The following is a 27,513-nucleotide window of genomic DNA, read 5'->3' on the forward strand; positions in this document are numbered from 1 at the left end:
CTCCACGCCGCCCCCGCGGACACGCGCGCGCGGCTTACGCACGTACACAACATATATATATATATATATATATATATAAAGAGAGAGACGTATATATCCGCACAGACGCGCACGCACAAACGGCCAGAGGCGCATTCACCCACGTCACCCATGTCGTGTCGTGTCGTGTCATGTCACGTCGTGTCGTGTTATGTCATGTCGTGTCGTGTCGTGTCATGTCGCGTCGTGTCGTCCCACGCGCCCCGGCGCGGGGAGGGGAGGGAGGGGAGGGAGGGGAGGGAGGGGAGGGAGGGAGGGGTGGGGGGAGCCGCTCCCCGCTCCGCCCGCCCACGTCGGCGCGTCCCCTTTAAATGCTAATGAGGCGGCGCGAGGGCCGGCGCCGTCCCCCGCTGACTGTGTTAAAACTTCGGCGGGGCCATTTTGGGGGCAGTAAGACCCAGCGCGGGCCCGAGGGACACCCACACCCCCACCCAGCGCCCTCCCGCCAGGCACCATGAGCGAGGCGGCGGAGACCAGCACCGCCAGCCCGGCGCCCACCACGGCCACCCCCACGACCACCACCACGACCGCCGCCACCACCGTCGCCCCCCCGGCCGCAGCCGCCGCCGCCGCCCCGGACGCCAAACCCAAGAGCCCCGTCAGCGCCGCCGCGCCGGGCGCGGCTGTGGGTGAGGCGGCTGCCGGTGCTGCTGCCGCCCCCGCCACGACCGCCGAGACGGAGAAGAAAGTGTTGGGTGAGTACCCGGCCCCGCTCCCAACTTCCCGGGGCACCTGCGGCGGGAAGGGAGCCGGGAAGGTGGTGGCGGGGGGGGGGGGGCAGCACATGGCCGCCGCCCGGGGCCCAGCCCAGCTTCCCCCCCCACCCCGCGCCGCCTCCCGCGGCTGTGAGTCAGGCTGCGCTCCGGGCAGGCGGCCGTGCCTCCTCCTCCTCTTCCTCCTCCTCCTCCCCTACCCCGCCCGGCCCCGGAGAAGCGCCCGCGGCCGCGGGCGCTTCTCCGGGGCCGGGCGGGGTAGTGCGTGAAGTGCAGCCATGTTGATGGGCATCCCCGCTTGGCAAAGGGTTGCTGGTAAAACCCTGTGTGCCCCCCTTTCATCATAAGGTCTTTTTGCACAGCTTCTCTGTCTATACTGCTCTCATAATGCCTCTAGGTTTAGTGTCTTGGCTTCTTTTTTTTTTTTAGTTTCTACTTCATCAATAAAGAGACAAGCAAAATGCCAAGTTGCCCCCTCTGTGCTCAAGCCCAGTGCGTAGTTAGTGTGTTGGTTGTTTTTTTTTTTTTTATCGTGATTAAACGGGATCAACCTGTTGAAAAGACTTCAGTGTGCAGTTGAAATAGGGATCTGCTGTTTATGTGATTTTAAGAGGTTAGTAAAAGCCAAGTTGAGGCTGACTACTAAGTGCAGAGTCCTGAGCTTCACTAAGTGCCTAGTCTTCTGAAGGGAAAGACTGAGGGCTTGCTGCAGCAGGTAGAGGAGCCAGGTAAAGGATTTCTCTGGAGCTGAGGTAGGAAGGATTCTAGCAAAACAGAAACTGGAGGTACAGTTCGCGTGATTTTTTTTTTTTTTTTTTCCCTTGTTCTGTTATCTGATTTGTCAGTGATCGGTCAAGGCACATCCAGAGCTGGTGTGTCTGGCTGCTTCTTGCCTTAACATGGCTTGTTTCATTATTGGTAACGTTTTTATGTTCACCTATTGCTTGAAGAGGGGAGAAGAGACCAAAGGCACAAGTGCCTTTCCTGTCTAAGTAGGGAAAGAAAACCACCGTGGTGATAGTTTTGCACACTGGCCTTATGGCTAGGCCAGCAGGAGTTGAAAGGAAAATGATCATTGGTAAAACTAATTGAAAAGGGACTTATGTTCCTGTCCACCTCAAATGTTCCTGTTAATGGTTTTGTGATTATGTTCTCTTAAGTCTCTTGCAAAGATCACGTTAGAGGCAAGGTGTGATGCTTGCCCAGGGCATCCAAATGTCTGAGTTCTAGGAATAAGGATTAAAGTTAGTCAACCTTCTCTTCTCTCTTAGTCACAGGAAGTTTTGGCTTTCCCTGTTAAAACTAATGAAAAGGCTATTTTGTCACGGGTAGGAGTGTCTGATGATTGCTTCCTCTGATAGCCTCAGAGTACAGCATCTTGTAGGAATATGTGGGCTTTCACTTGCTGGTGGGATAGTTGTCATCACATCAATTACCTTCTCTGACTTGTCAATAAAACTGTTCATGGTTTCTTCTGGGCTTGCCCTCCTCCTTGACTGATCTCCCTGCTATGACAGCTCAGGCTTAACAATGCCTGCACCATGGCCACATGGATGGTCAGCATCACGCTGTTGTGTCTGAGGTTCTTTTTTTCCCCTCCCCTGTGGTAATGCTTAGGGGAGACTGTAGGACTAGTGTGGGTAGGGAATGGTATTTCCCAGTACACTGTCTTAGGGAATATACTGGAGACTCGCCTGTGGTCTCTGGCAGCTTGTGTGAAAGGAGCAATGTTGCTCTGAAGCTGTGTGTGGATGTCCACTTAGCAGCAGCAGGCTGGCCACACAGAGTGGGTTTTGACCACCTCTCCTTCCACCAGCTTTCTGACTTCTCTGAGGGTTGTTGTCAGGCTTCCTGGGCTTCTCACCCTCTCCCTAATCTGATTGAAATAGGCCAGCAGATTCGGTAGCTGTTCTGTGGGGGAGGGAAGGGATGATGGTGAGGGAATCAGTGGTATTAGCCTTGTTTCTTAAAGCAGGCTAAAACCTGCATGTGCCATTGGCACCTGTTTCTGTGCCCCCCCCCGCCCCCCTTCCCCTGTTGACTTGTCTTAGTGCAGTGAGCTCTTGTGTGTAGCCAGTGTCTTTGTGGCAGCAGTGTCTGTACCTAGTGATGCCCCTGTGAAACTACACTTAAAAACACAACTATAAATGATGCTGACAACTGTTACTGAATCAGTGCTAAGCAGTGAAACTTGGGGTTTTTAGCTCTGTAAATGAGAAGTCTTGGGAATGGATGCTGCACTAGATAGAGCCCTTTTCTCTAGTAACTGTCTCAGTCTTCGAAGTAAGAACATTTTCTGCTAAGAAAGTGTATTAAAGGAGACCAAATCCTTCACTTCTAAAAGTGCAATGAGAAATGGCCTGTTACTGCTTCCAATAACAGCATCAGTACCACAATGGACTGCTATCAGCAAGCACTCCTACTTTAGCTCTGTATTCAGGCAAGGAGAAGGGTATATAATAATGGCAAGACTGCATGAGACCAAAGGTCTGTCTAGGACTGTCATCTCCTCGTGGATGTTTAGGGAATAATGCAGGTGTGGAGCAGATGAAGGCAATGATTTGCAGTGTGTTGTTCTTGCCTCTAGCAGACTGGCTTGGACTTCTGAACTGGAGATTATCTCCAGACTATTTTCCTTTTAATTGCCTCTTGGGTTCCTCCCACCCCCCAAACATATGTAAGGCTTTTAACAAGCAGTCATCTGTAGGTGACAAGACCATTTTCAAATAAGTACTGGGTAGATTGCTTAGATAGTTGTGGTCATGCTATGTAATAAGTAAAATCTATTAAAGTCTAGAGCCCAAAATTCTCCCTTTCCTACAGTTTGAAAAGTACAAGTTTGTGGTCTCCACCCAATTGCTGAGAGGGAAGGAGAGGTTGAACTACCTCCATCGCTGTTGAGTTCCTCCCACACGTTCCTATATGTTGGAGGAACAGGTTTCGCCAGATCCTATAAGACACTGCAGTATGGCTTCTAAGTATGATGCTGTTTTGGTGTTGGGTGAGACAAGAGCTTGTCTTGATCCTAGAAGCCTTGGAACATAAAGTTGGTCAGTTTGTAGCTGGTAAATGATAGAAGATCTCTAGAAGTAGGAATATAGAAAAAATAACATCTTGTGGTGTGTTTTTTGGTTACAGTGGTATTGGCAGTGCAAGAAAGAGTTTGCCCAAAGTAAGGGTGTGCTGCCTCTCCACTTGAGCAAGTCGCATGGTGTGTGATACTGCTTCCTTGGCCAGTTCTGGTTTCCAAGGAAGAAAGGATAAGTCTGAGTGAAAGAGGGGACTTTTAAATGGCTTCCTTCAGCTGTGCTTCATGTCTAGCTGCTAAGCTAAAGAAAGCTGGTGAATGGCAGTGGGATTTCTCAACTTCACTGCCCATTTCTGGGATAAGAAATAGAAGGGATGAATGGCCAATTCTGAAAATAGAGCTGGACTTAATTCTAGATGCTGTGTAGCAAACTCTTGGCTGAAGAACAGCAAGTTAAGGCCCTGCTTCCTGCTACTGTGTTAGTATAAACTGAAGAGATGAAGGTACACCTTGAGTGTTAAGGGAACAGGTCTGGTTGTGGCTTCATGTGTAGGTATAAAAGTATTTTTGTAACATTCTTGTACTTCCTTATGTTTTAGAGTAACTTTAACTTTTTATTTCCAGCCACCAAAGTTCTTGGCACAGTCAAGTGGTTCAATGTCAGAAATGGATATGGCTTTATCAACAGGTATGTTTAAATTATGATAGTCCTGTTTATACTGTACTAAGACTCATGGTACAGATAATAGGCCATGCGTTAGTAATTGCAGCAGAGACCTGAGGGCCTGACTGCAAGTTCATGCTGTTGATGGCCGGATTTGGCCAGGCATTCAACAGACTTGGATATCATCTTGGGGGACTCTACCCCCTCTCCCCCCTCCTCCATCGAAGGCTGTGCATATGGGGAGAAAATGGAAAGGGTCCAAATCATTACAAATTTGGTCTGTTACTTGTTTCTCATGTTAGTCATACTGTACCTTCAGTGAGCTCTATGGGCTTTCATTGACTGCCTGTCTTTTTTTAAAGGTGTTAGAGGATGAGGGGAAATACTTCAGGATAAAAAATTCAAGTGTTAACTGTTTGTATTTAGAGTAGGTATTTTGACCACATTGAGGTTCTCTGATATCATCTAACTGAAGATACTCCAGGCCTGGGTTCACAGAAATTCTCTATCTTTTGTTCATGTTTAGAGGAGAAGAAAAAAACCCTGAATGGCATCGATAAGCCAAATAGCTTTAGGTGACATTGATCGCACTCCAACCTTAGGTGCACAAGACATACGCTTCCAAGTTACTGGAGGAAACTCTGGCTTTAAGGACTGGAATATCTGTGGGGTTGAGGAGCATAAATGTCTTATGTGCTTTATGAAGAATGAGGCTCCTGCATGGTGAATGCTTGTCTTGCAGACGACATTCCCAGCAAGTTATTTTTGTCCTGCAAGTCCTTGCACTGTTACACAGCAGGTAGATTTGGGTAAGTTGGATAGTGTAGAAAGGGGCAGAAGAGCCCCGTTTCATGGATCTGAAGACAGTTCTGCTACAGTATGAATCTCAGTCTCTGGAGACTACTATCCAGTCTTATGTAAGCTTAGAAGAAAAGCTTGACTTAGGAAGCACTCTTGAAGTCCTTCATAGCAGTTGATACGAGAGCCTTCAGCTGTAATAACTTGTTAGCTTTCTTGCTAAACTGAAGTCTACTATTATTTCAGTCCAGTGCAACAAGTTTTGGATTATGTATTATCTTCCCAAACTCTTTGACCCACCTGTTCCCTCTGCAGAGAAGGAATTGAGTGAACAAGCAGCAGGATCTAGGCTCCTTCTGGTGTATGGGAACACAGAATCAAGATCTCAGAGCTGTGTTCATGTTTTGCGTGCAGAAGCTTGAACTGGCTGGCCTAATCCAGTCAACTTCGTGTCTGGGTCCCCCTCTAATGGACTCCCCTAACACCTCCAGTGCATGGTTGCTTTGAGTTTCACTGAAAGGAGAGCTCTGTTAACAGCTGTGGCCAGTCCTGTTGATAGTCTGGCTTGACCTCTGGGATAACAGCTCAGGTTGCAGCCCCTGTGGAAGTTTTTTTTTTTTTTTGGGGGGGGGGGGGGGGGGGGAAATAGTGAAAGGCAAGCAGTCCAGTCATTAACTCTGGCCAATGTCAAAACAAAATATTGAATGTTTGCCAAAAGATTACAGAGAACCTCCCCCTGTCCCCTCACCCTTCTGAAGGGTGGGGAGGCCTTTCTGCTGTCAAGCATATGACCCTGGAAATTCAGAGCAGGGTCTTGGTAGCATAGACTTACACAGAATGTATGGAATCCAGGGGATGTACTACAGGCTGGGGGAAGAAGGGTTTCACTTATGAAGTCAGGGATTTCTATTTAAGTCTCTTAGTCTAAACTCTTATGACTTCTCACTTTCTTTTCACAGAAATGATACCAAAGAAGATGTGTTTGTTCATCAGGTAAGAGAGCAGTAATTGTACTTGAGAGATGTGCACTATGATAGGCTTCTAATGTAGCTTCCTGAAACATTCACCCAACTTTGTCCTGGCTTCTCCTTAGAATATTTACCACAAATACCTTGAATGGATGTGTATGTTGGAATTTTCAGGGAGGAATATTAGGGTGTGTTTTCCTTCTCTCTGGAGATATAACTACTGAAGGAGTAGGTATTATAAACCTTCTTTTGGCTGCTCTTGATTTGAGCACCAAAGTGGTTTTTCTGATTTTTTTGGTGTGTGTCTTGTTTTGTTCAGTTGTCCCTCCCTCAGGGAGATGACTCCTCTGTTTTGTTAAATACCTTCCTACTTGTCTGTCCTTCCCCACCATTTCCTCATGCTCCTTGTGCCTTCTGCTTCTTCTTACCCTCTTCGTTTGCAGGTCTGTTCTGTCTGCCCTCTCTGGTATTGGAGAGAAAGTGATCTAGTCTGGCTCTTGACCAGCCTGGTTGCCATCAGCTGTTGCTGCATGAGGCAGCTGCTCTTAGGAAGGAGGAAGGCTCTGTGCCAAGTGTGCCCAAGCGGAGAGAGGTTGCCCAGCGGCTTGTCATTGGTTAGCTTCCCTTGAACTGTCACTAGGCTGTTCTAAGTTTATACTGTGACTCTGTGGTCGCAGGCAACTAATGGGAAGATGGAGGATGCTGTCTCCATGCGATGTAAACTGATTAGTTGGCTTAGATCTGGTTTTGCATCATCTGAGACTTTTACTTCACCAGAAAATGAAATACTGCCCCTGGAGCTTGTCCCATATGAAATGTCTGCAGGCCCTTGTGATCCTTAAAAGCATGAGCTTTCTCTGTGGCATAAGTAGCAGTATTTCCATCAAATGTAACGAGGAAACTTGCGCTCAGAGCTGGTCACAGAGGATGAGGATACATGGTTATGTAGTTGTGTTAAGTATGCTGGTCAACATTGAGAGTTAGTTTAGTTTCTGTGGCTTCATGACTAAATAGCCTGTGATAATGGTTTCTCTGGGTCAAGGGGTGTAGATCCATTATCCAAAAATGGATGAAGCTGTTAGGGAATAAATCTGGTGCCTGTAATGAGTGAAGATGACAGGGAGTGTGTGCAGTACACATTCTGGGTTCAGTTGGTAGACTTTGGAGCCAGAGCTCTCGCTGCATGTACCAGTTTCTAATGGTGACTCTCCTTCCTTAATGACAGTGTGCTGTGTGCGTGCTGATGCAGAAACTGCCTCTGTTAGCCTGATGGGAGTGTGTCCAGAGGAGGGTGGGAAGAGTTCTAGTAAGAAACATGTTCTGGATAGGCAACACTGTAAAACTACCTTGAAGACAAACGAGGTCTTGAGACCTGTGAGAAAAGATATCCTGGAAAATGGTGGTTGTGCTGATAACAGATAACATGGATCAGTGTTATTCTGCTTGGGAAAGCTGCCTGCAGAGACCCAGCCAGTGAAGGTCAACAGCAAGCTAGTTGGTGCTATTTGTGCTGTTTTGTCTCCTTCACCTGTGGAGAAGATTATTCACCTAAATGTAAACTGGCGTGTGTGAATTTATTTGCCATCTCCTGTGGCTGAAATCCTCTTGGAGCGAGCACTGAGCAAAACTGGCCTGATGTTTCAGAAATACCACATCACGTGCAAGCCTGCATCTGATTAACCCTCTTGGTAGGCTGTGCATGGCAGAGTAGATGCTTCCAGCTCTGGTCTGCGTTGGCTGCAATCAGATGTTCCTCAGTTCTTCCATCTCAAGCTGTTCCTGTACGTGAATGCGCTCGCTACCAGAGCCTGGGGCTTTCTGGCCAGAGCTCCTGATGGGGCCGCCCGGCAAGGGAGGCAAATCCATGGCGTAAGCAAACATCCTGCTGCGAGCTCCCTCTCCACAGTTAGTGCCAGTTCTGCCCCTCCTCCTCGCACCCGTCCTGGCAGGGGCTGGATTACATGCCTAATCCCTTCAGAATAAGGCTGACCTAGTTGAATAGATACAGCCTTCTCCCTGCCTCCCCTGCGTGCATCCGCAGCGGGGAGGGGACAGGCCGATCTCATGATTGGAATGGGGGTTAACGCTGGGTGTCTGACTATTGGATGCTATTTATAAACCTAGTACAGATTAAAATGCTTTTCTCTTTAGGCCATGCATGGCTTGCTTTGAATTAACCCTTTGTCTTGCAGGGGCCCCAAGCGGTGTTTTGGGGAAGGGCAGTTCTTCACCTGCTTCATCTTGTTTTCATCCTTGTTTGGTTGGGCCATGCGAGGTCCTGTCTAGGGCACCTGTGTCAGTTAGAGGTGGTGTGAGCAGTAGGGATTGATCCACCTTGTGGGGTGGAGTGTGCCTGGGGGGGAGGAGGGTCTTGCAATTTAACACCATTAAAAGTGTCAGTAGGCAGAGAAGTCCAATTGAATTAGGCATAGTTTGAATCAACAAGCAGTGAGGAGGAGTTAATGTCTTCTGCTTCACAGGTCTTTCTTTTTCTTCACTGGATTGTCTTCATTGTGCACAGTTTGGTGTATGTGCACCAGTAAGCAGTGTAACAAATCATGGCTATTGCTGTGACAGTGCTGGATGTGCATGTGATGTGGTGATATGAGGGTATGGAAAGAACTCTTCCAAACAAAATACTCAATAGCTCTGAAGACTCCTAAAGCTGTCTGTTCATCACTGTCCCCTTGGGAAAGGAAAGGCTTTGTCTTAATTGTTGAGTGCTGTCTGTGTTAACACAAAACATCTGTCTCTTGAATCAAAGAAGCTGGAGCCTGCAGGATGCTGGTGAACAGTAACAGGGAAAATTGTGCTCTCTCCCCTCTGGATATACAGAGTAAAAGTCTTTTCATCAGGCTTAGAGCTTAGGCTTGTTAGAAGCTTATTTCAGCAATGTTTACCTGCAGCTGAAGTAGTAAGTAGTTAAGCTGTAGAGTTCATGCTCTGAATTCTAGGACTTGCTCAAAATTGTTCCTGGTTGCCTTTATAAAACAAGCCCCAGCCTACTGTGTGGCAGCCTCTATCTCCTGTTGGCAGGTTATTCAATTGCAAAAATATGAATTTTTGACGTTTCTGTCCATAAAGCTGGAATGGAACATGTGGAATCCTGTTGAATTTCTTCCATACCCTCCTTGGAGGATGTTTGAGGAGCTTCATTATTTTTAAGTATACCTTCTGCTGAAAAGAAATCCTGTAGTCCTTTCTTCCTCTGCACTTGCAAGGAAGGGGAAGGAGTTTGAAATGCAGCTTGTTGACATCTCTGTCATGCAGAGCACGAGTCTTACGAGTTTGAGTCAGTTGTCTCAGTACAAGTGGTAGTGAAAGAATTAAACCCTTAATCTGCAGTGAAGATAATGATTTTAGTATTGATATATAGCATTTATGGAGAAGCTAGGACTTCCAGCTGACTTTAGAAATGGGGCAGTTACACTAACAGGTCAGCAGAAAGTGAACAAAGCTGTCTCAGCTGATGGTGGGAGTCTCTGTTGGCTGAAGTAATTCCCAAAAGAATTCACTTGAGCAGCTCATTCTCTTCCTGTATCAAAAAAACCTCTCTTGGGTTGTTTTTGCTTTGGTAGCAGTAATGTGTAGACTCTTGCATTCTTCCTTAAGCCATTCAGGGACGCTGCAGGGTACAGGGAAAGGTGTGGCGAAATGTAGGGCTAAAAGGACACGCTGGCCTACTGCCTGAAACAAAGGGGACTATTCAGCAGCAATGAGAATATTTTTCCTAAACTGGTCAAGATCAACTTTAAACTGATTAGAACTTTTCCTTTAGTGGGAAATACTCTTGGGCTATTGTTGACTGAATGAATATAATTGCCATGCACAGGCAACAACTCAACAGATCTTCATTCTGCCTGTTTTTCTTGAACTGCAGATGGATGTGACAACGGTTTCTTTAGTTTCTGCCCTGCATCTCATTTCTTAAGCCAGATTTGTGCCCTGTATTTCTGTCTGTGCTGTGCTTCTATCTGCATCTGCCTCCTTCATGCTGACAAAACATGCCCATATCAAGAAATTTAAAGTGAATTGGTCTTTAATAGTCTATGAGAACTTCAGTAAAAATCTGGCTACTAGATTGCCTTGTACAATGTGTGTTTTGGTTTTGAGTTTTTCTTCCTGGCCTCTTCCAGTTTGTGAACCCTTACCTGTTGAACAGACAGTAGCTTCTCTTGCTAACTGCCTGTTGTGGAATCTTAGAAATACTCCACAGTGAAAGGCATTGGTAGTTGACAGGCTGAAAATTGCTCCCGGTTTGAGTGTTCCTGTGAGTCTGAGGAGGTTGTCAGCTGGTTTTGATCTGAAGCCATGTTGTTAATAGTATTTTGGGGTTTTCATCTAGGAGATGACTAAGTCTGTGGTTGTCTATTCTTGGTACCATTCCTGTGTTCTTCAGGGACTCACCTAATTTTGGGGGGGGGGTCTCCTTTACAGTGCTTAGGTAAAATGCTTATTTATGTTACACCAGAGTTACAGTAATTCTTCTCTAGTTACTCTTGAGTTGCTATGATACCCTGTAGTAATGCCATCTTCTACAGAAATGCTCCTGGTCTTAAATTCTCTGTAGATGGTCTAAAGGTCTCCTAATCACTATGGAAGCATGGGTGTCACTTGCTGCTGGAGCTGCCTTGGTACAGCTTGCAGGAGACCAAACGCTCGCTGTGAACTCTGTACAGAAATATGTAATGATCTGGATATTTAGTAGGTTTGACAGAGGGGATCCTGGGACAACAGCTGACTTACAAACTCCTAAGTACTGAGAAAGGAGTAAACCTTGACTGAGTATTGGAGGACCTGTGGAATAAGAGACATCTGTGTACTTGAAATACCTTGGTGTGGTGACTGATCTGGTGTGTAGGGCTAGGATTGTAGCAGGAAAATACTGTCCTTCCCTTATCTACAGGGCTATGAATGTGTAAGATAATAAGTATGGTAAAATAATATATTTTTCTGTATCTTCTTTCTTTAAAGACGGCGATAAAGAAAAACAACCCACGGAAATATCTGCGCAGTGTCGGTGATGGAGAGACTGTAGAATTTGATGTGGTCGAGGGAGAGAAGGTGAGAGATTATGGAGATTTAGGGGTGTTGTCCAACAGTTAACATCACTCTAGTGGGGAGTAACACAGAACTTTAGCTGTGTGTCTGGTGTTTTTGTCTAATGTGTTAATCCCTGGAAGATCTGTTTGTTTTTCTTTTTTAAAGGCTCCATGAAGAAGTATTTCTAGATATGTATCAAAACTCTACTTTACATCCTAGTGCTTCTAGAATCTGTAATTTTTGCTTGATAGAGTGTTTGAAGCTTACAGCTTGCCCAGTGATCATTAACTGAGGCATACATTGCCCTGAAGAATTTGTCTTGGAGTCTGGTAGCTTATTAACTGTAAGAACGTTCAAGTTCTTTGCACTTCTACTTTCTCAATTTTTTGAGTTTTCTGATTTTTTTTGTTGTTTTTAATCAGTTCCTTCTTTCTTTTTCCTCTGAACTAATCCTGGCTGATAGGGTCTTAACTCATGATTGTAACTGTTGGTTATGGGGTTGAGAATAAAACTGGTTTTGCGCTATGTGGGAGAAAGGAATCTCTGTAGCTTGGAACTGATGCAAAAAAGCCTCTTTTCTGTTTCACCTTCTCCCTGTAGCTGGTTGTTCTCTTCTCACACCACCCTGGTTTACTTTCTTTTGGCCTTTTAGGGTGCAGAAGCAGCTAATGTCACTGGTCCAGATGGAGTCCCTGTAGAAGGCAGCCGCTATGCTGCAGACCGGCGCCGCTATCGACGTGGCTATTTTGGCCGACGCCGTGGGCCACCTCGAAGTGTAAGTTTAGTTTCTTTAATTGTGGTCATCCTACCTCCTCAGCAGTATTCTGATCCTCTCAGAAGGGAACTGCAGGTTCAGCACCGGTATATAGTAAGCTGTCAATGCTTAACTAAGTTGTGAGTGTTCCTCAGTAATATTCTGGGTTCTTCCAGCATGTCATTGTTGATACTGATACTTTCTATTATTGGGTGTCCTGTAGGCTTTTCCTTGGCTTTTCCTCTGTAGAATATGTTAAAAGCATCTCTTTGGCTGTTAAGTTATCTGTCTGTTTGAAGAATAAACACAAAGGAGCGAGACACTTAAGTGGTTCACCATGCCCTTTACTTGAAGCAAGGGGAAGTATTTATATTACTCTAAATAGCATAACCATAGCTCAGAAGGGTTACTTGGAAGACTGGATTTGTTTAGAAGTTTGTCACTTAACGCATGGCATGGTAGTAGTCTGACCAACTAGTTGAAACCTTCATGTGTCATCCCTTCATAGGCCTCTGCCTACAGCAGTTCAGTGTAGAGTTAATGCATTTTTTTCTTTAAAATAGCTATGCACTGCTGTTCATAACATCTGCAAGTCTTCCTAAGCAGCTTCCCTGCAAGCTTTTGCAGAGGGAGAAGTAAGTATGAGGTACATGGCTGTAGTTCTAGCAGTACTCCTATCCACACTGTGCTTGTGCTAAATTGGTGCCTGGAACGAGCTGACAACCTGGAACATACTCCAGTCTTATCTTTTCTTTAATAGTTGAGTCTGTGATTATCACTTGCAGAAATGTGTGATTGATCCAGTATGAAGGCCCTGGTGGAAGTCTCTGCCCAAGCAATATAACTCTCTTCTCATCTTGTTCTACAGAGTTGACAGCATGGGGGTGAACAGAACAAGTGTTGTCAAATCCTTCCTTAAAGCCTAGCTGTTTATACTAGCTATCATGAGGTCTTGTCTTTAATCCTGCTAGACACCACTCAGCCTTAAATACATGAAAGGTGTTCTGACTCCCTTGAAGACAGCTAGAAGTTGGTGCTGGTAACTGATGGCTTATTACTGGGTATGTCTTTGTTTTTGTGGTGATACAGTTTGTAGCTTCAGCTTTCATGCCAAGTGGCAAAGAACTAGGATACTTGGTTTTGTTCAGCTTTTTGATGTTTCACGTCTTATCTGTTAGCTCATCAACCAGCTACGTTCCAGTATTGATTCCGTTTCCCTTTGCTCTCCTGAGATGAAAATCTCCGTCAACTGTCTTTATTGGGAGTGAATGCTTTAGCTTGTAGTATTGGTGTTGCCTTGGAGCTGCTTCAGATTTTAAATGATCAGACATATCAAGGCTTAGACAACCCTGTGTACTGCTGGGTATGGAAAGCAGCTGTTTCTTTCTGCCTGAAGAGTGATAATGTGAGACCCAGCTTGTGCATGGGGAACATTCAGTCTCAGGGTACTCATGCTGGGACATGTTCTCTTGGATGTCTAATGTAAACTCATGCAGCTAAAAATCTGGCTTGCGTGTGACACTAATGCACTTGGATCCTCGTACTTGAAGATGTACACAAGAGGAACAAATTGTGATATCACTGTTTTCCTTTGGCTTGCTTATATCTGAGTTCCCAGACTGATTTGGTGTGGGTACCAGACCTTAGCTGTTGTGCGACCGGTGCCTGATGTCCTATGAAGTCATCTCTCATTTAGTAACCTAAAACATACTGCTCTTTCTCGGGGACCATTCACCCTGGAAGAATTACAGTCTTCAAAACTTGTAGATGATAACTTACAAAAGGACATTAACCTGGGTGTTCACTGTTTCCCATTGTTCATGAGATTTGGTCCTTCTCTTTAGCTTGTTGAGTATCCTCTGAATGTCAATGCATTGACTGCTCCTCTGGATTTGGTATCATCTGTTAAAATTAAGAGCAAATTCTATTTCATTCAAGACGTTATATCACCATTCCCTTAGCATGCCGCCCTAACAAGTAACAAAGCAAACTCCATGATTGCTGTGACCTTTCAAGGATGTTACTGGCCAAGCAGTGACATTGGCCAGCCCCTTTAGCACTCTCAAATGTATCCTGTGTAGTCTCATAGACTTGTATGTGTAGGACTTCAGTGATACTTCCTTTCCATGTTTGAGCTCAGTCAGGAGTTCCTTGTCCAGCCAAAGTTGATGTTCTACTGTGCCTGCTCAACTTTCTGCATGTTGCAGTGGACCCTTCTTGTGTTCTGAGCTAGTTTGAGGTACAGCCAGTTCTGTTGGGCCTTATTACCCACCCACTTACTCGTTGCCTGAACAGGTCGAAGCTCTACTTTAAGGAGGTCTTTGCAGGGACTGTCCCTGAAGTTGTCCTAGTGTAGGTCAGTGAAAGCACTCAAACTTGTCCAGATATTGTCATCCCCTGTGTGCTTGCTTTAATGGATCAGTTGAGAGTAGAGTGAATCCTCATCTGAAGTGGTCAGTATTTCCTTCTGGAGAGTTCTCACTTGCATCAGTTAACACATTCTTCACACTGAAACTGCTTGTCTGCTGCATCTAGGAAGATGCTTCTTTCTAATATCCTTTTCCTTTAACAAGGGCTCTTCTTTCCCTTCTATTCACACATGTGTAAAGGGGGAGGAAAGGTAGCAGTGTATGTGAGCTGTAGCAATACACATACACTATTGTGTATGGTCCTGTTAACAGGTGCATGAAAGGTGGTGCCTCTCTACTTGAAGTATTTTTGGCTAACTGTCCTGCAGGATATTTCTGGGACAAGTTTGATTTGCTGATGGTATGGCACTTTGGGGCTGTGTCTGCTGAAAGGATATTTACTCAGCTGCAGGCAACTCCTGCTGCACACCTGAAGGAAAAGGTCTCAGGCCTGCTATGCTTAGAGATCTACTAGGCTGCAGAGGTGAAAGGTTTTCCCAGAGCTCAGCTGAGCATGTCATCAATCCTATATTTACTGAAAAAAAATTGTTTTATTTGTTGGGGTGACTTTTGACATAGTGGCCTTATAGGTTTTCAAGAACTCTTAATGATGTCTATTAGCAACTCCAGTCCAGCCTTACAGTGCATCAAGAGTTGATTTATCCTTGCTTACTGCCATGGTTTTAGGCCAACTAAAGAGGCTACCCTTTTTTTGCCATGCTAGCTCCAATGTGCCTGTATTCTGTGTGTAACTTACTGGGTCTGTTTTTGAGCACATTGTGTGAATTTCTCAAGAGTGAAGAGAACCTTGAGGAATCTGAGGTGTTTAACCAGCTCCAGTGGAACTGTGTCTGGATTTCATGGAGAGTTCTGTGGAAAGTGGAAGTACTTGTTCATATCAGAAATTTCTTAACTGTATCTACTACAGAAAAGAGGCTGCACTCTTCACTAAACTGTGACAACATAGACGTGGCATGGAGCTGTAGTCAGAATGTTAGAACAGGCAATGAATCATTGAGTAACCTTGAGAACGGATGATGCCCTCACATACGTATTGTGTGTACTACTAATAGAAGAAGCCTCTATATAAGTGAGTTGAGAAATAAGCTAAATAGTTTGAGAGCTGTTTTAGAAGTGTATGCTATTTCTTACAGAGAAGAAACCTGAAAAGATAAATAGTATTACACAAAAGCTAGTGACTGATCTGAAGAGATACAGGAACCAATGAAGAAATCGGGGGAAGCAGATGGGTAAAAAGCTCATTGCAGTTACAGTTAATGCTTATAAAACCTTTCTTTGGGGGACAGCAATAAAATTTTGTACCTTTTCAGGGTTAGAGAAATCTGTGAGATCTTCATGGGGAATCACAGCCTGCCTGCCTATTTTCGCCTCCTGAGGAGAATGTAGAAAGCAGCAGGCCAGCTTCATTCACTTGTCCTTTAGGGTGACCTAATGTTTTGTTGGAAGGTATTAAGCAGAGTTGGAAGGTTCCCGTGGGGGAGATTGAGTGAACAGGATCATGTGTGTGCTAGATATGGTGTGGTGCTTTTAAGAGAGTGCAAATGAAACTTTCCTAATAAATGAATACACTTATCAGTAAGGTACCAAGACCTCAAAGCTCAGGTTCTGTTTTCAAATTGCATCGGTTTCAGTAATTTCTGACAGCATGACTGTTTTATTCTGGAACTATACTTCATATCTGGCCAATAGACCTAGGTCAATTGACAGTGATACTAATGTAATGTGTTGAATTTTTGTGATACTATAGAAGATGCAGGAAATTGTTGGGACTTCTGGGCTAAGCAATTAACTTGCTTTGCTACTCTGTTTTCAACTGATTGTTTAAACCAAACCTATTTAAAATACTGACATAGCAACATTCAGTTCAAGATGAATAGGAAAATGTTTGCGTTGTTTTCGAGTAATGCTTCATCAGGCTTAGTCATTCTTTCCGTCACTACAGAAGTTGGAGTCTTTTATCTGAGATTCCAATGCAGCGCTCTGTAGGGAGGAGTGGACTTGGGCTGTGCCATTAAAAACATTCAGTGCTGCCTTTTAAAGAGTTATGAATGATGCTGACTGTCAAGTGCTATAGGAGAGCTGATGAAAAGTAGTGTTGCGTGCCCCTCCCTACAATTAGGTTGGTTGATGTAGTGTTAGCTTCTGGCACATTTGCCCCTCAGACAAGACCCAGTAGGCCTTCATGGTTCTGTATTTCTGGATTGCAGTGGTAGAACTGAGTACTGATTCCAATCCTGGGAAAGAGAGGTGGTGATTATGCTGGAATATGTTCAGGATTGTTTCAGTTCTGCATCCTCTTATCCCTTCACATGCTCTCTTCTGTTTCTGTGCCTTACCAGCTCTCACATGAGGAAGAGTGAGAGCAGGAGCAGCATTAGGTGCTTGCTTCACAAAAGGCAGATCCTAAGAGCTCTGAATCACTATTGCTGCACACAATAGTGGCAGTGCTGTTTCTTACCTTACTGTCAGAGATGCTTCTGACCACACATCACAGGTCTGTTAAACTGTAAAGTTATGTAGTACAAAGCATCTCTGTACAAACAGGACAGATTGGTACTGCAAAGTAGATATAAGTAGTATAATGCTGTTGTAAACTTGAAAGTGTAATTTTCCTTTTGGGTTCTGAGTCTCTCAGGTACTTCTCAACTGCTATCAGATGCTACCTATTATTACTATCCACTTAGTCGGTGGGAGTTCCTCTTGATATTTAGTTATCCCGATCAGTTTTATACATGAGAGAACATAACAGATAATGGTACTTATGATAGTGTTTTTTAATTGAATTCTGATTTCTCTCTGCTCAGCAGCTGAGCCTGTCATTGTTAAGAATAGTTGATACAGCTATTTCTAAGTGCAGTGTGTGAAATACTCCAGTTGCCTTTAGGCTGTGTCTCTGGTTTTTTTTTTTGAAACTTCAAAAGCTACGAAGAGTGCTTGAAACTATTAATGCATTTGGAGGGTATTTTACTGTGACGAGAGGAGAAGATTGTCCAGGTTGGTCACTGAGGTTCACTTAATTCCCCAAGATTTCTTGTTAGAACCTACAGCAGTCCAGCCTTTCTAAATGCTAATCATCATGTTATCTTAGCTAAGGAAAAGTTCATTGCCCATGTAGTTACCCAAGATTGCCAGTTAAAATATGATGGTGGTAGTTAAAATAGCTGTGTGAAATTGGAAGGAGACCTGTCAAACTTAGTGTAGACTACTGAAATGCTGTCAGGAAGCAATAGCTTTTGTTTCCTGCTGGATCAGATCTAGAAGATCTGGAAACAGAAGTCCATGCCTTGTTAAATTCCTTCTTTTAAAGGAAAGAATAGTGTAATGGGAATGGTTAATAATTTTTAATAAAACAAACATTACTGATGGCTGGCATTTAAAAAACAAAACAAATAAACAACAAACTCAGAAAAAAAACCTGAAATACAGCTTTATCAGTTAACAACTAAAAGGGAAAGATAACTGCTGCATCCCTGAAAGGTTGAAAATGTTGTATTTGACATGATGTGGTACAGTTTTATTCTGTCTTTAAATTTCTTCATGTTTTTGTGGGAGTTCTCAGTGGAATGGGGCTTGTGTAGAAAGAAGCCAGAAGTGGTCTCTGGCAAGTTTGTGTGATGTCTTTCAGTTCGTGTCCAAACTCAGAAGTGTCCTGATCGACAGCTGCCTCTCTATGACACTGCCTTGTAAGGGGTAGATGTGTTATGTCTTGAAATGCACTTTCATATACATCAGAGAAGTCAGGTTCTCTGCCTTTCTTGGCAGACAGGGAGGAGGCATCATCAGGCAGCTTCTTAGTCTGTTACTCTGAGGAACAAGGGCAGCATGATTGGCTTTTGTTCTGTCCTACTCTTATCTTTGCCCAAATTAAACTCTTGAGTATCTGCTGCTGCTTTTTACCCTATGTGCTGGTGTTTCTGTACTGATACAGTGTCTTTGAACTTCTGTTCAGGTCACTGGGCTTTATAGTTAATACACTGCCTGTGAAATAAGATAACACTTCACCTTTAACTCTGTCTTCTGTTTTCTTTTGGTTGTAGGGTGGTGAGGGAGAAATCAAGGATGGGGTCACAGAAGGAGGACAACTTCATCAACAAGTCCATAGGAATCCCACGTATCGTCCCCGCTATCGCAGGTTTGTACAGTTTTCCTTTGCTCATCATTAAATTTGGATGCTTTTGTGGTCTGTACAGGCGTCATTAAGAGCAGGAAGCTGTATCCCCTGGCATTAATGTGTATGCAAATGGTAGGGGCAGTGAGAAGCATTATAATTACTAAGAGAAAGGTGAGCCACAGGAATAAGGAAATAACTGTAGAATTTGTTTAATGTGCTAAGAGCCAGGAATAGGTCAAGAAAGAGTGAAGAATTCTTTGTATCCTGTTACTTCTCACAACTGAGCAACACATTGAACTGAGCAAGTTGCAGGATCTGTGTCTTCCCAGCTGAACTCTTTCTGGACAAGCAAAGAATCCAAATCCCAATTGGTCTGGGACAACTAGGCCCACTATCTGCAGGGGCAGGGTGTGCTTTACAACTTTGCTTGTGGACTCCAGTTCAGCTCTGGACTAGTAGCTTGTGCACATCCAGCTCAGTCCCACATGTCACTCAGGCTTGGTTTTATGCACTGGCGCTACTTGTAGGTACTGAACTTTCCTCTGCATCCTGTCACTTCCAGGCCATTAGATTGTGTGGTAGCATTATAGTTGTCTTGTAGTATCCTGTGCTAGTGGAGGGTATAGCTATCAGTCAAGATTTAAACTTTAGGTTCTTCAAGGGCTCCTAAAGGAGAAGGTAACAGACTAGGATTATTAGTGACTTTTGCTAGAACTTCTGGGGAAAGGGAGTGCTGAAGAGACTGGAGAGCTTCCAGAAAATAATCTGAAGAGGAGAAGTGACTAATGATGCTGAGGCTGGGAGAAGAAACAAGTGAATACAGATTATAGAGGTCCTCAGAATAATGAGTAGCATGGAAAGGATGGATGAAATTGTTTTTGCTTTTTCTTCTGATAAAAGAATACACTACGAGGAGCCTTCAAATGAAGGAAATGGGAGACATAGTGAAAAACAAAGGGAGGTTCATAGGACAGTCCAGGTTGGAAGGGACCTCAAAAAAAATCATCTGGCTGAATCCTTCATGGGAAAAGGAGCCTAGATGAGGTTATCTAGCACCCTGTCCAATCACACCTTGAAAGCCTTCAGTGATGGGGACTCTACCACATTCCTGGGGAGGGTGTTCTGATTGTTCTCACTGTAAATCTTTCTTATATCAAGCCAAAACATCTCCTAGTGAAACTTGTACCTGTTGCTCGTATTCTCAGTGTGGCTCCTTGTGAAAAGGAAGCCTCTCTCCTCTTTGCAGCTGCTCTTTAAGTACTGAAATATTGTGAGTTCCCCCTATCCCTTCTCTTCTCCAGGGAGAAAAAACCTAACTTCCTCAGTCTTTCCTTGTAGGGCAGTTTCTCCAGCCCTCTGATCATCTTGGCCCTCCTTTGGTCTGTATCTAGTCTGTCTGCTCCTTCTTGAATTGTGGGGACCAGAACTGGACACGGGACTCCAGGTGTGGCCTGATCAGTGCCAAGTAGAGTGGGATGTTCAGCGCTCTGCTACTAATGCTTCTGTGGATGCAGCCCAGGATCCATTTTGCCTTTGTTGCTGCAGCAGTGCCCTGCTGACTCATGCTCAGGTTGCTGACTCGGGTCATTATACATACAGCAGATTACTGGAGCTTTTTGCCACAGGATGTTGGTGATGTTAAAAGCTTGCATGAGCTTGGGGGGGACTGGTCTAATAACTAGAAGAGAACACCACTGTGATATCTCTAAATAGGCAAACTATCTGGCTCAGGAAATCCCCAGTGTGGAAACCAGTTGGAGGCTGGGAGGCTATTTGGGAAGTAGGTTTCCTTGCCCTTATTTTTCCCTAGGGATCTGTGAAACTAAGAAAAATGGACACTTAAAGACCCAGTAGGCCACTCTTAGGTTCTCAGTAAAGATCCCTTGGAGTTCACATGAACATTGATGCTTTCCAGGGAGAAATGTGAAGTAAGTTGCCGAGTCATCTGTGTTAGTCATACCTTAAACTGGCCAGTATAGGATTGTTTTCTTCATTTTCCAGCCTTAGTTCTGACATGGCTGCTCCAGCTTCCAGCCTCTACACTGAGGGAACAATTCCATAGCTGAGGAATTTGATGCAGTTAAAAATATCAGTGTGAAATAGTAGTCCTCTGACTGTCATACCTTTTGAGTTGTTGCCTCAGTTTTTTTTTTACTTGAATTCCTTTAAGTGGAAAAGCTCACTCAGATTCTTGGCTTCTTGTGACTTGTTTTATCTTGGAGAATGAGTGACAAATTAAATAAAACACTGAATTACTTTCACTGGTGTTCTTCATAAAGCGTTGTGATATGGTCCCCCCCCCAACATCCTTCTCTCTAAGTTGGAGAGATGGATTTGATGGGTGGACTGTTTAGTGGATGAGGAATTGGTTGGATGGTCACATCCAGAGGGTAGTGGTCAACGGCTCAATGTCCAAATGAAGATGAGTGGTGTCCCTCAGGGGTTCATACTGGGACCAGTACTGGTTAATATCTTCATCAGTGACACAGACAGTGGGATCGTGTGCACCCTCAGCAAGTTTGCAGATGACACCACGCTGAGTGGTGTGGTTGACATGCCTGAGGGATGGGATGCCATCCAGAGGGACCCGAACAAGCTCAAGAAGTGGGCCTATGTGAACCTCATGAGGTTCAAGAAAGCCAACTGCATGGTCCTGTACCTGGCTTGGGGCAACCCCTGGTATCAATACAGGCTGGGGGATGAAGAGATTGAGAGTAGCCCTGTGGAGAAGGACTGGGGGTACTGGTGGAAGAAAAGCTGGACATGAGCTGGCAATGTATGCTCACGGCCCAGAAAGCCAACCATATCATGGGCTGCACCAAAAGCAGTGTGGCCAGCAGGCCAAGGGAGGTGATTCTCCTCCTCTACTCTGCTCTGGTGAAACCCCCACCTGAAGTACTGCATTGAGCTCTAGGGTCCTCAGCACAGGAAAGACGTAGGCCCAGAGGAGGGCCACAGAAATGATCAGAGGGTTGGAGCACCTCTCCTGTGTGGAAAGGCTGAGAGTTGGGGTGGTTCAGCCTGGAGAAGAGAAGGCTCTGGGGAGATGTTATTGCGGCCTTTCAGTAATTAAAGGGGACTCCAGGAAAGATGGGGAAGGAGCCCTTTATCATGGAGTGTAGGGATAGGACAAGGGGTAATGGTTTTAAACTGAAAGAGGGTAGATTTAGATTAGATGTAAGGAATAATTTTTTTATGATGAGGATAGTGAAACACGGGCACAGGTTGCCCAGAGGTGGTAGATGCACCATCCCAGGAAACATTCAAGGTCAGGTTGAACGGGGCTCTGAGGGACCTGATCTAGTTGAAGATGTCCCTGCTTGTTGCAGGGGAGTTGGACTAAATGAAGTTTAAAGGTCCCTTCCAATCCAAGCCAGTCTATGATCCTGCTCTCAAGGAGCTGATTTGTCTTAGTCTGCCACTCACTTGCTCCTCTTCATCTTGTCTTTCTATCAACTAGCTTAAGAGGTCAAGTTCCAACATTGAATTTAGCGAGATAACTATGAAATGGATGCAATTCCCACTTTTTCATATGCATGTTTGTTCAAAAGCAAATAGCAAGATGTAAATAAGAGTGCAAGAGCAACAAGAAGCTGAAGTTCATAGGAATAACAATCTTGTCCTTAATTGTAATGACTACCTGTTCCATGCAAAATGGATCTATCCTTCTGGATGCTGGGTCTAGAACCACAAGCCTTCCACCTCTACCCGAGCTTTTCTATCTGTGAATGTTTGTGTTAAAGTTGGCTCTCATCTAGGATTGTGGGAAATGGAGTAATACCTAGCAGCATCAGTATGAGCTGAATAAATTTTATTCCTGAAAGTCTTCATTAGCATTGGGCAGTCAGGAACAGCACCACACCAAGTACAATGAGGCACCTGAGCTTTTGCATGTCATGTGAGTGAATCACAAGCTGGATAATTTGCCCATGGCTAACAGGAATTTATGCATTTCTGATGCATTCTTCCTAGAAGAGGTATGATATATTATCCTGTATGAGTGTGGAATGCTTCTGTCTGAGTTAACAGGTAGGTATTGCTTACGTTTACATGCACTAAATCCAGTGACACTAGTGCTTTTATGTTAGATTGCTTTGGAAAAGCTAAATTGGCTTTTGGGACTAGATAGCTGTGGATTAACTAAACCAGCTAATAGGAACTAGATAGTAGGCAGTGACTTTGTCATCACTTTCAGCAGCATTTTGACAGTTGGTAAACGTACTTTGTTTATACTGGAGATGGGATGAAATGCTCTTGCGTACTTCAGGAACATGGACTTGATAGTGTTAATGAGGTCTAACTGGCCTGCCGAGACAAGTGCTATGCTTACATGACCAGGAGGGGCAACATAAGGGAAAGAGCCAAGATCCAGGAATGGTTTACAGGTGAAACAGCTTCCCAGGGATTGCACCATTAATTGTGAATAGGACTGGGCTCATGTGTGGCTGTGCCAAGGCTAACTTAGCAGAATCGGCCTGTGAGGCCACGACTGGCTTGTTTCTTCTCCTAGCCAGTAATTCCCATGGGCTAACGACATCTTTATTGTCAGATAGACAGTAGAATATGCTGATGTAGGTTTGACAGTGAAGAGACACCCAGGTTGCTTGTCTTTCCCTTCCAGCTGTATGCTAGCCAAACTCCAAAGGGATGGTTTGCTAGCATTCAAAATTGTTAAAGGTGGTACTTGGTTAGAGGTCTTTGGGCTAAAATTGTGGTAGCTTAACCTTCTCAGGCTTCTTTCATACTTAACACCTATTTCTCCCCCTGTTCAGAGGGCCGCCACGTCCACGCCCTGCCCCGGTGGCTGGAGAGGCTGAAAACAAAGAGAACCACCATGAGGCCAATGCTATGAGCCAGCAGCCACTTCGCCGTGGGTATAGGCGCCCATACAACTACAGGCGTCGACCTCGTCCACCCAACGCTCCAGCTCAGGATGGGAAAGAGGTAAGTAAGCACGCTCCTGGCAGAATGTGGCAGAGACCAAGTTCTGATGGGGTGAGTGCTCGAGACCTTCTGTCCTGTGGGAGTTTTAACAAGTGTGGTGTTGGTGTGCTGGAGGAGTCTGATGGCCAAGTCCAAAGTGCTGATGCCTGGAGGTAGCTGGTTTCATTCCTTTTCCTTCTGACCTTTGAGAACGAGCAGCCTGTCTTAAATGGGACCATCAGTGGGATGGGGGTTGCTTCTGGATAGCTCTTGTTTGGGGCCAGACTGTAACGGGTATCTCTGAAGTGGAGAGGAACAGTTGTGTGTTCCAGTTTCCGCAGACCTTCAGTCTGTATGTAGTAGAAGAGTTGGATTTGAAAGCTCCAGATCCATTTCCTGACCTGCATGCTTGAACCAGATGATTTCAGGGAACTGTTTATAAACAGATTATTTCTTTTTACCTTAATGAGGAAAGACCTTCTCATTCTATATGTACTTGAGGTAGTTCCCTGACATTATCTGCTGTGTAATACTTAAACTTTAGTGTATTTCCCATAGTTAATATTTTTTTCTGAGGATTTGTCTTGATTAGTTTAAAACCTGGGTTATGCTGGCCCTACCACAGAAGTGAGGAAGGGGCTGGCGGTCAGTCTTTGCCTATAACAAAGCTTTATTGTGTCTCAGACAAAGGTGACTGAAACACCTGCTGAAAATCCTGCTCCAGTGACCGAGCAGAGTGGTGCTGAGTAACATCCGGCTCCCTAGGCACCTTTACCATCCCTCAGGTAAGGAATATAGACAGCTCCTGTTCTCCAGCTGAAGCAGCGTTGTGTATGCTTCTAGGACTTGGACTCCGGGAACATCCTCTTATGTATGGCTGCGTATTTATCATAACTTCTGAGAGTGCCCTGCAGGCAAACCAAGAACAGTCTGCTGCTTTTCTCTTTCTCTCCTCCGCCTCTGTGTTTGTATTTGTCACAAAGTAGACTTTGCTTTACAGTTCTGATTTTTCAGGGAGATCTATCTGGTCTGTATAGCAATAGCATCTGCTGATGTGTTAGTAATGTTTTGCTTTAGGAAGATACCGTACTCTCAGCTTATGAGAGGATAAGCCAGTCATGCTTATCCTGTCTGTTATCATAACAGCTCCCTCTCCACCTGACATCTCACCTCTTCAACAGGAAAATGAAAACTTAAACTGCCTTTTTTTTAAATTTGGCTTTTCAACAGGTGTCCTAAAATACAACTTAAAAGTAACACCAAAGAAACACAAGCAATAAATTGTCAACAGTGATGACTAAAGTGAAGATTTGAAACATCAGAACTTAAAAGAAAAAAATTTACCAGCAGCTGAGATCCAGGGAACGCCTGCAAGATAGATGCATGAAGAGAGAAAGAGAGCGAGATTCAGAAAGAGCAACCTCCCCAGTTTCAACAGCAACTGTGGGGTTTTTTTTTTTTAGAATTTCACTGTTTCGCTAGTATTGAATTTTTCAATTTTTCTTTTGGTATCAAACTGAAAAGGGAAAAAAAACCCAACCAAAGAACTGAAATTGAAATCAAATGCTTTTTTTATTGGATGCTGGTGCTAAACCTCCCAGGTGTGAGTTTTTTTTTTTTTTCTGTGCCACTCCTGTTCACTGCAGGACACGGGGAGGAGAAACTTCCGCTTTCCTTGGTAAGATCTATTTGAAACTGTGCAGCATGGGTGACGTTCCTCACAAATAAAAGTGATTTCAACTACCAAAAAGAAAAACGTTTCAGTATGTTTGTTCATGTTTACTTTTAAAATAATTCATTATTTTAATCTTGATGCGTCAGCGTTTGTATGTGAAAATGAGAGCTGCCTCTTTAGTATGTGATGTATCTTGTCTAAAACCATGCTGGATGATATATGTGCAAGGATATGGCTAGGTTAGGTTACTTCAATCCAAAACTTCCACAAAGAAGTTGTGCAGTAGAGCTATAACCTACTCTGTCCCCTCTGCTCTTCTGGCTGAAATGCCGTTAATGGTTGTGTTTTTCTGTTAACATCTTGTGGCAGGAGTTTGGGGTATTTGGAGGGGGTTACTGGGGTATTTTCCCCATCTGTTTTGCTAGGCTGTTGTGTCCTGTAAGCAGTAGAATCCAAGTTTTGAGGGTCCTCTGCTCAAAGTGGGCTTAGTAACTCCCACTTTATTCAAGCTTTCATTCCAAATAACAGCAGTATGTTTTATTAGCCTCTCCACTTTTCCTTATTTGAAACCAGTAAAATATCTGTACCTGTGCATCTTGTGTTAATGAGCAGAGTACTTGGCTGTCTTAGTAATGTGTGTGTTTCTAACAGTCCTTCCTAAAACTTGGATGTCTTACAAGTGTTATCAGTCTACTTCCAGCTGTTGAATATGGGTGTGTTTCTTCAGCTATCTTGTCCTTCATTCTGTAGTCCAACATTTCTCACGTTCCTGTCTAGCTGTTGCTGTTATCCAAACCTTAGATAGTATATTTGCTTCCTTAAAACACCTCTTTCTGTTCTTAACTATGCAGTCTTTACCCAGCCTTTGCTGAATAACACTTCATGTAAAATCCATTGGTCTGGAGTAACACTGTAACTGTACACATGTAGAACTAAATGAGAGCAGATTCTTGGCAGGTACTTTCTGTCTCTGATTCTTCTAGTTTCCATGTTCTTGCACACTATTAATAATTAAAACAGTTATACAAGGTTCTCTGGAGACACACATCCTCATGTTACTCTTCTGGAAATGAGAAGTAAGGGGAGTGTAGGGGATAATTGCACTCCAAAGCACTTTGCTTCCAGCTTCTGGGAAGGTGAGGAATGGCCCTGGCACCCTGTTGCCTTTGCCTTGGCAGGGCTAGAGGAAGGTTTAGTGATGCACGAGTTGCACTGCCCACAGCTGACTGTATTGGGGATTTCCTGCTTGCTTTTGTAGGGAATTAGGAACTTTTAATGAGGTGTGAAGCGAAAGCTACAGGCTTGGTTCAGGAAGGAGGATGTTTCAGAGTCCCTTGAGTACACCCAGCAGCTCTGAGAGTACTTTGGTAGAAGGATTGCTGTGAGGCTGTTATCGCACCAGTAAGCTGTAGGCTGGGAAAAATGTTGAGGTGGATGCAGTGGTATTCCAGGGTCTTTCCTTGGAAGATGAAGAAGATGACTCTTGATACAGAATAAAATTTAGTAAGAAGGAAAACATAATTAATGCACCTTTTAAAAATTCTTAAGCAGGATAATCCTTAGTAGGCTTCAGTTGTGTTCAGAACTAAATCGGGCAGATTGGGGTGGGGTTGGCAGTTTTGTCATCATATAAACAGGTGTAAGATATAAATACTGGAGCATTACTGCAGAATTTGTCATAAAAAGTACTTGAACTGTCTTCAGTTGTTCAAAAGTGTTTTTCTTAAAGTGTGATTTGATGGGCCAAATAGAATTTACTTAATCTCTGCAAAATGTAGGTCAGATTGAGTCAGTTTAACAAGAGTACCTAACTAGCCATCTTTATTTTATCAAAGGAGAAATCAAGGGAGAGATGCAATTGGTGTCTTAGTGTCTGGTTCTATTTCTGTTATTTCAGTCCTACCTTTGTGATAAGAAGAATCTTTGCAAAAAAACCAGAAGCTCGTGACTGACATAACCTTCATCCCTGAATTCCTGCTTACGGAAACACAAGCTCAACTCTATCAAGTCTAAAGCACTCACTTGGAATTACGTTTCAGATGTCTTAGGCTGGGCATATATTGTTCCCTTATTAGGCCACGTATTCTCTGGTTAACTGAACTTTGGCTGAGGAAATATAAAACTGTTGCTCAAGAATGAGGGTCAGTTCTCTTGGGAACTGTGGTGCTTGTGTACCTGTAAATAAGACTGTGGGTTATTTGCCTCAAGCAGAACTCCAGGTGAGTTTGTGTTTTGGTGGGGTTTTTTTATAAAGACTTAGCTACAAGGATTTTGAATTTGCAGAGTAGTTAGACCTGCTTGGAGCCACTGTTTATGTGCTATGTTGATCCTCTCATTCCAGCATTCTTCCCTTTCATGGGTACTTATA

General features: G+C 44.2%; 1 protein-coding gene across 1 annotated transcript; it reads left to right on the forward strand.

The window, feature by feature from the left end:
• Nucleotides 1-322: 322 nt before the first annotated feature.
• YBX3 (Y-box binding protein 3) lies at nucleotides 323-25,226 on the forward strand. Its single transcript, XM_074825731.1, has 9 exons — nucleotides 323-734; nucleotides 4,405-4,468; nucleotides 6,202-6,235; nucleotides 11,185-11,274; nucleotides 11,906-12,028; nucleotides 18,474-18,568; nucleotides 23,320-23,491; nucleotides 24,155-24,255; nucleotides 24,701-25,226. The coding sequence occupies exons 1-8, from the start codon at nucleotides 494-496 to the stop codon at nucleotides 24,218-24,220; spliced, it is 885 nt and encodes a 294-aa protein (XP_074681832.1). The 5' UTR covers nucleotides 323-493; the 3' UTR covers nucleotides 24,221-24,255; nucleotides 24,701-25,226.
• The last annotated feature ends 2,287 nt before the right edge of the window (nucleotides 25,227-27,513 follow it).

This window comes from Strix aluco, chromosome 5 (genome assembly GCF_031877795.1).
Source record: "Strix aluco isolate bStrAlu1 chromosome 5, bStrAlu1.hap1, whole genome shotgun sequence".
Lineage (NCBI taxonomy): Eukaryota > Metazoa > Chordata > Aves > Strigiformes > Strigidae > Strix > Strix aluco.

What these genes read in the sequence shown, in the direction of transcription:
- YBX3 (XM_074825731.1), top strand. Translation starts at nt 494, where the DNA reads ATGAGCGAGGCGGCGGAGACCAGCACCGCCAGCCCGGCGCCCACCACG. An exon ending in AAGATGTGTTTGTTCATCAG is followed by an intron (nt 6,236 to 11,184) that starts GTAAGAGAGCAG and finishes CTTTCTTTAAAG; the next exon opens with ACGGCGATAAAGAAAAACAA. An exon ending in CAGCTCAGGATGGGAAAGAG is followed by an intron (nt 23,492 to 24,154) that starts GTAAGTAAGCAC and finishes ATTGTGTCTCAG; the next exon opens with ACAAAGGTGACTGAAACACC.